At 41.3% G+C, this 13092-nt stretch overlaps 1 protein-coding gene across 2 annotated transcripts; it reads right to left on the bottom strand.

The window, feature by feature from the left end:
* Positions 1-5572: 5572 nt before the first annotated feature.
* On the bottom strand, positions 5573-11417 carry orai2 (ORAI calcium release-activated calcium modulator 2). 2 transcript variants are annotated; one of them, XM_063485974.1, is made up of 3 exons: positions 11367-11417; positions 9298-9533; positions 5573-8414 (listed from the first exon to the last, which is right to left on the bottom strand). In XM_063485974.1, the coding sequence occupies exons 2-3, from the start codon at positions 9526-9528 to the stop codon at positions 7845-7847; spliced, it is 801 nt and encodes a 266-aa protein (XP_063342044.1). In that variant the 5' UTR covers positions 9529-9533; positions 11367-11417; the 3' UTR covers positions 5573-7844. The 2 variants fall into 2 exon arrangements, with proteins under 2 accessions (XP_063342044.1, XP_063342043.1); XM_063485973.1 differs by having other exon boundaries at positions 11109-11395.
* Positions 11418-13092: the final 1675 nt, after the last annotated feature.

The following is a 13092-nucleotide window of genomic DNA, read 5'->3' as shown; positions in this document are numbered from 1 at the left end:
ATACAGTGGGGCAAAAAAGTATTTAGTCAGCCACCGATTGTGCAAGTGCCCCCACCTAAAATGATGACAGAGGCCAGTAATTTGCACCAGAGGTACACGTCAACTGTGAGAGACAGAATGTGAAAAAAAAATCCATGAATACACATGGTAGGATTTGTAAAGAATTTATCCGTAAATCAGGGTGGCAAATAAGTATTTGGTCACCTCAAACATGGAAAATCCCTGGCTCCCACAGACCTGTAACGTCTTCTGTAAGACGCTTTTCTGTCCCCCACTCGTTACCTGTATGAATGGCACCTGTTCGAACTCATCATCTGTATAAAAGACACCTGTCCACAGCCTCAAACAGTCAGACTCCAAACTCCGCCATGGCCAAGACCAAAGAGCTCTCGAAGGACAAAAGTATTGTAGACCTGCACCAGGCTGGGAAGAGTGAATCTACAATAGGCAAGCAGCTTGGTGTGAAAAAATCAACTGTGGGAGCAATCATCAGAAAATGGCAGACATACAAGACCACTGATAATCTCCCACGATCTGGGGCTCCACGCAAGATCTCATCACGTGGGGTCAAAATGATCATGAGAATGGTGAGCAAAGATCCCAGAACCACACGGGGGGACCTGGTGAATGACCTGCACAGAGCTGGGACCAAAGTAACAAAGGTCACCATCAGTAACACACTAAAACAGCAGGGAATCAGATCCCGCAGTGCCAGACGTGTTCCGCTGCTGAAGCCAGTGCATGTCCAGGCCCGTCTGAAGTTTGCCAGAGAGCACATGGATGATACAGCAGAGGATTGGGAGAATGTCATGTGGTCAGATGAAACCAAAGTAGAACTTTTTGGTATAAACTCAACTCGTCGTGTTTGGAGGACGAAGAATACTGAGTTGCATCCCAAGAACACCATACCTACTGTGAAGCATGGGGGTGGAAACATCATGCTATGGGGCTGTTTTTCTGCCAAGGGGACAGGACGACTGATCCGTGTTAAGGACAGAATGAATGGGGCCATGTATCGTGAGATTTTGAGCCAAAACCTCCTTCCATCGGTGAGAACTTTGAAGATGAAACGCGGCTGGGTCTTCCAACATGACAATGATCCAAAACACACTGCCTGGGCAACAAAGGAGTGGCTCCGTAAGAAGCATTTGAAAGTCCTGGAGTGGCCTAGCCAGTCTCCAGACCTCAACCCCATAGAAAATCTGTGGCGGGAGTTGAAAGTCCGTGTTGCTCGGCGACAGCCCCAAAACATCACTGCTCTGGAGAAGATCTGCATGGAGGAATGGGCCAAAATACCAGCTACTGTGTGTGCAAACCTGGTAAAGACCTATAGTAAACGTTTGACCTCTGTTATTGCCAACAAAGGTTATGTTACAAAGTATTGAGTTGTATTTTTGTTATTGACCAAATAGTTATTTGCCACCCTGATTTACGAATAAATTCTTTACAAATCCTACCATGTGTATTCATGGATTTTTTTTTTCACATTCTGTCTCTCACAGTTGACCTGTACCTCTGGTGCAAATTACTGGCCTCTGTCATCATTTTAGGTGGGGGCACTTGCACAATCGGTGGCTGACTAAATACTTTTTTGCCCCACTGTAAGTCAAGGCAGAATACACAAAGTCTCAAAGGTAACATATTTACATGCACAAAATTATGTATACATGCATAGGGTTTATAGGCCTGTATTTAGCCCTAGATTGACAACCAAGTAAAGCATGTCACACAACATTCTTGTTTACTAGCCGAATATGTGGATTGTTAACATACCTCTGTGTCACTTTGGGTTTTGGTTTCTTTTTGCCACATTACTGGTACCGCATTGGAGTACAGAGTACAGTACAAAGACCAGAGAAGGAAAGATGTTCAGATGGTTAATGCCAGAGGAATTCAAACTCCAAGAGTGAAAAGAATAGTAAAGAATTTAAAAATTCAATAATAAGGGTGCAAATTAGACATGGGGATTTTTTTTTTTTTTTTTTATAGCTAAGTATTGACCTCATAGGAGCTAAAATGACCCCAACCTGACAAAACTGTGAACTGGCACATGGGTTTAACTATAAACAGGTTATAAACGTGCTATAAACAGGTTATGTATAAACGTGGTAAGTAAAATCTTAAAATCAAGTCTAAACTGCAAACTCAAAATGGTTATTTGAGATGCTCTTCAGTATACCTTAGTCAAACCAATCACTGCAACCCAGGTATACGGAAGAGCAATGGAAATGTGCAAAAAAGAACTTGGTGTCTGAAGGTGTGTGTGTGTGTGTGTGTGAGAGAGAGAGAGAGAGAGATTCTGCAGATAAGTGCTTGGTAGTGGCGTGTATGAAGTGTGTGGTGTCATTCCAGTCACTGTGTGTTCAGGAGTCTGACGTCTTGGGGGAAGAAGCTGTTCCGCAGTCTGGCAGTGACGGCCCGGATGCTCCGGTACCTCTTTCCAGAAGGCAGCGGGGTGAAGAGTGTGTTTGAGGGGTGTGTGGGGTCCTCCACAATGCTGGTGGCTTTGCAGATGGAGCGGGTGCTATAAGTGTCCGTGATGGAGGGAAGAGAGGCTCCAATGATCTTCTCAAATGCTCTCACTATCCGTTGTAGGGTATTGCAATCGGATATGGTGCAGTTACCATACCAGACAGTGATGCAGCTGCTTAGGACGCTCTCAATAGTCCCTCTGTAGAACGTGGTGAGCATGGATGGAGGGAGATGGGCTTTTCTCAGCTTCCGCAGGAAGTAGAGACGTTGTTGGGTCTTCTTAGTTATGGAGCTGGTGTTGAGGGACCAGGAGTGGTTCTCCGCCAGGTGGACACCAAGGAATTTGGTGCTCTTGACCACGTCCACAGAGGATCCACCGATGTTAAGTGGACAGTGATCTCTCCGCGCTCTCAATCATCTCCTTTGTTTTGTCAACATTCAGAGACAGGTCGTTGACTCTTCACCAGTCTGTTAGCTGTTGCACCACCTCTGTATGCTGACTTGTCGTTCTTGCTGAGACCCACCACAGTCGTGTCATCGGCGAACTTGATGGGGTTTGAACTGTGCATTGCTGCACAGTCGTGAACAGCAGTGGGCGTGAGGGGCTCCAGTGCTCAGTGTGGTGATGTTGGAGATGCTGTTGCTGATCCAGACTGTCTGAGGCCTCTCCGTCAGAAAGTCCAGGATCCAGTTGCAAAGGGAGGTGTTCAGGCCCAGCAGGCTCAGTTTTCCAATCAAGTGCTGAGGAATGATTGTGTTGATTACTGAACTGAAGTCTTTGAACAGCATTCGTACATATGTGTCCTTATCGTCCAGATGGGTGAGGGCGAGATGTAGGGTGGTGGTGATGGCGTTGTCTGTGTGCCACGTCTGTCAGGTGATGATGGAAACCTGAAGCTACTGTTCACACAGGCTCGCAAAACTTGGCAACAGAAGATTGGCAAAAATTTCGTCAAGGTGCTTGAAGCAGCATAGTGAGTGTATATTTATATGTTGTCTGTGGAGCAGTAAAACAAAACACCTGATGACACTCTGTGATTTTTCCTAGTGGAAAAAGAGATGTAAACAGAAAAGAAAAAATGACCTAAAAATTGAACTCTGTGCTGCACCACAGGTAATATGTACTGCAAAATTTAAATGATTGCCTTACCTGAAGGTCCTTTCTGAAAGGATGTTCTAAAACTAAGCAAATATAGAGTCCTTGATGACAACCCATGTTTCAAGCTCTTTGTATGAGCATGGATCTCTTTTTACTGAATCTCAATTTCTCTCTTTGCTCTAAATGTTGGACCGAATTTTAAAATGATACAAAAATGTTTCAAGTTTCTCTTTTTGATGTCTGTTTTTAAATGAAAGCCAGCGTCCTTCAGTAGTCTTTGCGCAGTCGGCTTAATGGTTCTCTGAATCCTGGACAGAGTTCTGTTTCTCTTAAAAGACTTGAGTCTGTCAAAGGCTAAGTGCTTCAAAATATGCACGATGTCCTCCACTGCTGAGCAGAGGGATGCTCGCTGCTTCATAGAGAGCGTTGCACTAGCCTTGCACCTTAGATATGGCCCAAACTTCACTTGGTGACGCTCATCTAAACAAATGATTTCAAGCAGAATTTACATTTCAGGAGTACAAGAATTCCTGTTTGCTCACCATATTCATCATCACTGTTTAGCATTTTTAGCAAACAGTTAAGAGTGATGATTTATCTCAGTGCCACACACAGAAACCTCTCTGGCCTTAAATACCGTGGATCGTTCCAGCCATGCAAGCCATGCAAAATGCTAAAAAAGTGCACTATTATATTGATATTGCATGTTGGAGATCTTTTACTTTTTGCTGTCTCATGCTGTTCAGGATGTCTCTTTGGCTTGCTAATCAGTCACAGTCAATCACAGTTATTTCGTAATACTGGCAGCTGCAAGTTCCCAGCTAGCAGGAAACCCTCCCACAGCGTTGAAGACATTCTCACGGCGTTCTCAAGAAATGTTCAAAGAACATCTGAAGGACGTTTATCACTAAAATAGACAAACCTTTATAAGGAACTTTAAGACATTATGTTTTCGACAGCAGTAGTCTGAAGATGTTTTTACTATTAGCATGTAGCACTGCAGGAATGCTTCACAAAACAACACAGTGTGACCTGTTACCTCAATAACACCTCCTCACATTACAAGACTGTTTTTTTTTTGAAGAACGTTTAGACATTTCAGGCCTCATTCTCATCCTGAGAATATTACCAGAAAGCAACATTAAGAATGTGTTTTCGCTCTTCTCATATCACATTGTGGCAATGTTTTATACGAGAACATGTTATGACCTGCCGCTCAAATACATTCTCTGAAATATTCCAGTTGGAACTTTTTGTCCTAGTTAAAAGTTGTAGGTTCACAAGGACATTATTTGAAAAGATAAGCACTCTTATTTGATTAAAAGAGATTATAGAATGGCCTTTTATGGAACATTGTTACAAGATACAAGATAATATTGGAAAAACATTTTCAGTGCAACTTTGTGAAAATGTTTTCAGGATGTTTTTTGATGGAATGCTTTTTCAAGTGCAGCTGTGTCACTGTGTCACTCGGCTCTCATTCGTGTTTGATATTTCCAATTTCACATAGTGGTCACAGTGTGAAGGTTCTACATTCTAACTCCAGAATGTAGAACCTCCAGGCTTCCTCTACAGTCCAAAGACGTGCATGTTAAATTAACTGGCGATTCTAAATAGGTGTGAATGATCACCCTGTTACAGGGTAGCCCACAGGGTAGGGGGGGGAAGTATGTGTGTATGTTATCCAATCATATTTATTGGAAATATGATTATCCAATCATATTTATTTGAGTTGCTTTGTAAAGTTCAACTAAAGGCTAGAATGCAAATATCTTTCAATACAAAGATAATTTATTTTAAAGTACAAATGACAATCTAAAAACTGGTAACTCTAAATAGAAGTTGGGACAGGAGCAACAAGACAGGAAAAGTTTGATTTTATTTATCTTTTTCTCAAGTACCATTTCCTCCCGTGGCACACGAGGTCAGTTCATTTCATTAGACAGAGTGAAGATAAATCATCATTTTTCAGTGCCTAAAAATGGACGTGGACATAAAAGACACAGAGAACTTTTTATTTTTATTTTTGGTAGCCTTCAGGGTGTTAATTACATCTTACAGCACAGGTCTCCATGTCCTCTGCAGTATCCATTTAAGAAGCAACAAACACAACACAATGGAGGACGTTCTTTGATAAGAAACCGACACTTACTGTACAAATAAACTACAAGTGCACTTTTTTCTGTTCTGAAAAGAAATGACACATAACTGAGCAACACTTTGGTCAGTCATCATATTTGGAATGTTGTTTTGAACATTTTTCCTTTTTCAAACACCGTCATTCGCTGTGTAGATTTCCGCTCATGGAACCCGCACTTAACTGAAAACTTTTAAAAAACTGTAAACTGTAAACACCATATATCATGCTCGTTACATGCACTTTGTGACAGTTCATACGTGACTCTTCCTCCAAACGTTTGGGATGACACCCAACTCACATTTTTGCATCACTACATTACCAACAAAACATGTGCTTGTGTTATGACCTTTCGCAAAACAGCGTTTCATAAAAGGCAATAATTCTGTAAGGCAGAACTATATTTGGACAGTAACACATTCATATTTAAGCAATTTGTGCATCATCAGTATATACAGAATAGACACGTTTGACATCTTTTACACAGGATCCAAGGTCTTAACAGACAGTAAAAGCTATTTGAGTAAAAAGGAAAAAAAAAAGGTTTGAGGCATTTGTGAGATTTTGGCTGTAAAAACACTAGAATGCAGCTTTTTTAAGACATACCAACAATAGATACTTAGTTTAACAATTCCCCTCCAGTCAGAACAGAGACACCGCACAGCTGCTTGCAGTTTGCTGTATAGCCCACTGGAGGGGCAGGTTGAGGGTGAGCAATAAGGCCACCACATAATGCATGAGGTCTGGGGTTCAGTAGCATTTCATCAAACCTAAATCAAGTATTGACTTTGCTATACAAATCCAAATCTTTGAGTCTCTCACAGAATCCATCTGACAATTACACACAACTCGCGTTTTTGTTGGCGGTTACACTTTGCCTGTCATTATAGAGTTAAGCATGTAGGTGCAAAAAGCTGCATCTTTCTATATCAGGATTGCTGTGGCTCAGAAGGTAGAGCAGGTTGTCTAATGAATAGAAAGTTGGTGGTTTGATTCGCAGCTCCTCCAGACTGTGTCTAAGTAGCACTGGGTAAGAAATGGCTTCCAGTGCATACATGTTACTCAGAAAGTGCTTTGAGGGTGAATGTGGCTTGTATGAGTGTTCAGATATAAGTGCTGTACAAATATTAAACCTTAACTTGGTACAACTAATTAAAAGGTAAACTGACCAATTCCATGACTGACATCAAAGAACTTCTAGAAATCTCTTTCTAGACTGTGACTCAGTCCCCTTTCAGACACACACTCTTTAGCTTGAATCTGATGGCACCTAAATGTGTCATTTTCAAGTGAAGTAGAACCTTGGTCAATTTGATAACTGCGTCACAGGATTGGGAGCATCTCTTGCATCTTTGTGATTAGCTCGGCTCAGAGTAATATCACGTACACGCCGACTAATATAATGACCCCCCCAGAAAATGGCATCTGTGTGGGAGGGATGGTACAGATGCATAAAGAAACATGTTTTCAGTAACAACAGTAGGAAAAGCTGAACATTTAAAAGTATCATTACGCTTTGCATGACAAATACTGCACGCTATGGCTCTCTCTGTCACAGTTATGCCTAAATAAAGCTGAGCATAGAGACCAGTTTTCAGAGAAGACAATAATCAAACAAAAGCCACATTACATTATGGCAAATTACTTAAGGCAAGATGATAAACAAAGCTTAATCAAAACAATTTTTTGAGAATTATTGGTTACTTTTATGCCATTAAGTGAGGACTCATAAGAGATTCCAAAAAAAACGAGTCATTCTCAGACTGAACAAACATTGCAACAATGGAATCATCACCAGCTCCCAACCCTAACAAGAAAACAGAGATATAGCAAGAATGGCACACAGAACTTAATAGCCCTTTTTTTTCTGTAAACCTTTTAACTTGACCTTTCATCAGCACAGATTAAAGACTGAAAGCACAGAAAAAAGTCACTGCACAAATCCTACAATACAAGTTCACCATAAGAATAAATTAGCAGTCTGGGACACATTGGTTGTCGGCACTGCAACACTTTAAAGCTCACTGCTGACATGTCCAAGGTATTAAAAGTGACCAGAATACATTTTAGAAAAGGGAGAGAGGGTTTGATAAATATATGAGACAAAGTGAAGTCATTAAAGCTGCCGTCATGTCTTCAGACATTCTGGAGTCCTCGCTCGTGGCCATCCAGCTGCACCTTAATCTTGTGCAGTTCTTCGATCTCCTGGTGGTGGCGTTCCGTCTTGTGGCGAACCAGAGAGCGATAGAAGTGAATGGTGAACACCACAAAAATCACCCCCACCGGGACCATGATGATGGTGGAGGCCAGAGCAGCCTGCCAGCCGGGGTTCTGCTGCGAGGGGGTGGTGGTTTCCAGAGGGGTGGCTGATGTGGTAGTTGTCTTTTTGATCTTGCCAGATTCTACAGGCAAGAACTTGATCCAGCAGAGGAGCACCACTTCTGCTAAAAACAACAGGATCCCCAAGGCCGTGGAGAAGCCCCAGGCCAGCTCAATGTAGTAGTGCATGCGTTCGTGAGGCGACTCACTGACGGAGTTGAGGTTGTGGATGTTGCTGACAGCTTCCACATTAGGAAGAATGCAGGTGCTGATCAGCAGAGCGAAGAGGTGCACTGCCACCAGGATGGTGGTGCACACACTGAAGGCGATGAGAAGCAGACGAGGGTAACTGTATTGAACTTCCAGCTGCACCTCAACCATTGCCACCTGAGACATTTAAACAGAGACATATCCAAATTACTCTACATCCATGAGTACATCAAAGCACACCAACACAATGCAAACTATACTATGCAAAAAATTTCAGGCATTTTCTAACCCTTCTGTATGAGGTCCCATTAACTGTAGTCAGAAGTATTTAAGCCACTCAGAAAGAGCAGTTTTTTGGCAAGTCCAAGCCTTCAGAAACTTTCTGGAATGTTAACTCTCAAGTCAGATAACAACCACCATGGTTCCAGGGCTGAAAAATAAAGCCAACAAACTGCAGTTCCTCAAATGGAGGCTTGAGTTGGCTTCAGCATGAATAAATCTCCAACTCCAATGATCAGGGGTGTCAAGCATAAGGCAAGAGGGCCAGAATCGGCCCAGCAAAGACCCGGTGGCACTGGATCTATCTACCTATCTCACTCAGGAAATGATGCGGTTTATGAAATTTCAGTTTCTGGGTCAGTGTCAGATTCTGTTTCGAAGGCAATGTGTTTTTCTCTGACTGCCTTACTCTCCATAGCAACAGAGGCTGTGGCTTGTCTTGTGAGAAGCCACAATAGCAAACAATCCCAGAACAGCTACAAATGCTTCTTCCTGATGAGCAAAAGAATTAATTTACTATGGAGATAACAAAACAGCAACTAAGTTAACTATATAGCTGTTACTTTGTGGGAAAATTGCTGTCCAAATTTGATCACAACAGAACACAAGATGTGCTTCTCTGTTAAAAACTTAATTCATCGACTTTAACGATATATTTATATTGTCACAAAAACCACTCATCCCATTAAGAATGCAAATTAACAGCACAAACATGACATTTAAAACCACTTCCTTCCTGCAGGTTAGTGGGGATTTTTCAGATTAGACTAAACTGACTAACCATTGCAAAGCCAGACAACAGTGCAGAGGTCCTGCTGGAGGCCTTCAGCTTGGCACGGCTCAGATAGAGTTTCCTCCACGACAGTGCCTGCACCGAGTGGTGGTTGGAGCTGACCAACTCCAGGTAACTACGTCGCACCCAGTCCCTGTAGTCCATCCCGCTGTTGTCTGGGGCATGCTCTGCGACCCCTGGGGCTGGAGAACCCATAGGCACATTCAGCTCACTGCTCATTTCACCTGGTGGATATGAAGCAGAGACAGCATCACATCAATGACCTGGTGTCTCAGATCCCATTAGAGATTAAGATTAGAGATATGCGATTAATACACGCGGCATGTTTAAACGATAATAACATAAAAGGGTTTTTTTTTTAAATCTCCTGCAAGAACCCTTTAACATGTACCACTTTTATGCAAAAAATGAAGCCACTTTAGCGTGATTCTAAGCTCTAAATATAGTCACAGCTCTTAACTGCTATTCTATCACATTACCATGAACTTTATTTTGAAACCACTTCCTCAAATTAATCACCAAATTATGATTGATTGAGAAGCAGGAGACAGTGTTAACCTTGTGAACAGCGTACTGTGGGCCATTTAACAAAACCAACATTTTTTTTAAGTGACTCATTTTGAAAACAGAAAACTTCCCTTGTGGTCACAGGAGATACGCATCAGATACAAAAATTTACATTTGGTGATGCTGTGGACAATTGTAGCTCATAAATCATCAATCTGTGCCATTCATATTTTTAACCCACAGAGCAATACCATACAATACTGCAGCATTTATAGCCAAGATGGTTTACCAGCTCCTTCCCATATCTAGGTCTGTTTACATACTTAAAAAAAAAAAAAGGTACATCATGGGTCCTTCAGTTTATTAACTGCGATGTTATCATACTAACCCAATAAAGTTTATATATAAAGAAATACTTGGTTGTGAATGTTTATATAAGAATGTAATCTTTGCTGTGTTTTCTCCTGACCATCAATCACAGGAGCTCACTATCCAAATACTCCCACAACTCTGTGTGTGTGTGTGTGTGAGAGAGAGAGGGGGGTTGTCTCAACAATGTTTTGCACCAACAACCTATTGGCAAAGAGCCAGGGGAGTTAAAGGGAGGGAACAGGAAATCACTATTGTGGAAAAAAAGACAGAGTTAACGCATGAATACAAACAGCCATGCCATCAGTACAAACACAGAAGCAAAGACTTAAGCACATATCCACTGGCATATTCTAAAGTGATGCACTCAACAACAATATTCAACAAACTGCACAGCAGCAGTACGTCTATGTCCCTTCACAATGTGCAAGGACAGGCTGTGCAAACACAAACCATTGAATTTTACAGTGTGCACTTTAACCATTAATGCGCCAGTACTTGTGATAGTTAGATATATAGATAGTGGTGCGCACTATCTCTCCCTCTCTTTCTACACATATACACAGACAAGTGCAAGACGCTGGCCCCATGATTTTGCAGGGGTAACACGTTTCTTAGATGGGTGCACCTTTACGTCTCTATGTATATTTAGAACTCTGGTAAGTTGGCAGGATCCGTTTACAGAGCTTCGCTAACAGAAAGCTAAAATACCGCTGTTATTTCAGTCAGCGTTAAACAGTCAAAAGCCGGAAGACATAATGCTAATACCTATGCAAAAAATCTGGTGCGCAATTTAGCCTGAGTCCATCTTCACCTGATATGAGCACCATAACAAAATTCAGAAAACGCAGGTCTCTACCAGCTAGCTTATTTAGCTTGCCATTTCTCAGCAAGTTCGCCTCTTCCTTAACTTTCCGTCTTACCTATCCGCCAAAGTGCCTTTGAATTACGGATGCAAACTCCGAGACAGCCCTCTCTCCACGTTGCCACACGACAAATGAACGCTCTCCGGTCCGCTCCGGGTGTTTTGGTCAAACAACTTCCGCTCTTGGCGTGTAGTTGATCAATAAAAGTACCCCCGTTTCACTCCTGCATCTGCACCAAGTCCTCCTACGGCACTACTCTCCTCCATACCCCGACAACCTGCGTGACAGTTGCGCTTCAATTGCAAGTAAGTTCACCTGCCGCCTGGTTTCCTGGTTCGGATGGTGCGGTCCCAGCAGAGTGCAGAACGGAAGCTGAAGAAAACTAAAGTCCTTAAAATAAAAAGCTTCCGCTTGGACGAGTAACTTTCAAAATAAAAGCAGGTTGAAACCTCCCGGTATCTCCTATAATACAAGGAAGACTGTTCAAAAAGCCCCTTTCATTGTTAATGCATAAAATAATTCCACATAAAACACTAAAAAATAATTAAAGAAAGTTTAACAGTGAATCTTGTTCCCAGTAACACTGCATTATAAGCATAAATAGTTGTCTAGACTGGGTTTAGAAAAATAATGACTTGCACCATGTTTTGATTGTTTCTAGACCCAGCAATGCTTTATGTCATAATCTCTAAAGTAGGCCTCTCACTGGGTTAATAAGATACATAAATTAAATAATATTATTATACCTCTTAAAGTAATAAGAGCCGTAATGTTAATTTTAGATCAAACTCAAAAGTGCAACTAACTGTAACTGGTGGGTAAGATCATCCAGGGCTATTTTGGAGGTAATATCTTCTGTAAAGCTGACAGAGTGGTTATATCCCTCACACCACTGGCACTAGCAAAATGTCAGTATGTGGAAGTGCATTTATTGCTGTCAAAACTTTTTTTTTTTTTTTTTTTTAGATGCATCTATTTAAAGATTTTTCATCCAGGAGCCAGGCTCATGCTTGCCACTCATGTCAGTTTCAAACTGCAACATTACTGTTTTTCCTGTGGCTGAAATATTGTATTGTATATTATGAGAAATCTTGCCTTATGCACAAAACTACTTACCTGCAGATCTTTTTTTTGGTTGTTTTTGAAATTATATTTTAAGAGCAACTCTTGACAAATTGTCTATTTAATTTCCATACATGCTTTTGTTGTTGAATACCTATGTAGCTGCTGAAAGTAGTTGGTCATGCCTTTGCACCTGCTGTGAGAATTGCAAAACTCTTTACAAACAGAACAATCACTGCTGTTTGTAAAGAGCAGTGTGTGTGCTGTAGTGGTCCCAAATATAATCCGGGAAACACTGGACTTCTATGCTCCTTTAAAAATGTTGCTGCATTCCTCAAATGATGAACTTCAGATGGAACAATAACACTACATGTCCTGAAAACGTCAAACAGCTGTAGACATATCAACAGCCCCCCTTGACATCCTTCAACAAAGCTGACTAGTGAAAATCAGATCTTAATCCACCTCGTGCCAACTCTGACTCTCAAGTATTATTGTCTTAATCTCAGTATAACTGCATCTTTAATGTCCAATTAAACCTGAATAACAGTAAAGACTTCATTTCATAATGACATGCTTGTAGCAGGTAAGTATGCATAGATAAAAGTGCTCATGTGGATTTTGGAGGATTATGTGTTCTACTGCCAAGCAAAGCTATGAAAATAACATTAAATTCCAGAACTTAAGACAGCACATGGCCTGTAAAATAAGGAATGCCAGTGTTATCCATGCAAAACCAAATGGATGCATGTGGTGGAGAGATCATAAATAGCAATAGATTTTCACGTGGTCTAATCAGCAGATGAAATTAACTCATTGGGAGTAAAAGAAAAGAAAAAACCCGACTAAATCTGGTATTATCCTAATGTAAAGAAATCTGTTAATAACTGGTTCTTATTGTAGATTTACAGTACTGTGCAAAAGTCTGGAGCCCTTCTTATTTCATTATATATTTCTAGGAAAATAGGTGCTGTAGTTA

This window comes from Pelmatolapia mariae, linkage group LG10_11 (assembly GCF_036321145.2).
Source record: "Pelmatolapia mariae isolate MD_Pm_ZW linkage group LG10_11, Pm_UMD_F_2, whole genome shotgun sequence".
In the NCBI taxonomy this organism is placed as follows: Eukaryota; Metazoa; Chordata; class Actinopteri; order Cichliformes; family Cichlidae; genus Pelmatolapia; species Pelmatolapia mariae.
Note: the sequence above shows the minus strand (reverse complement) of the source record. Positions and strands in the feature narration are given on the sequence as shown.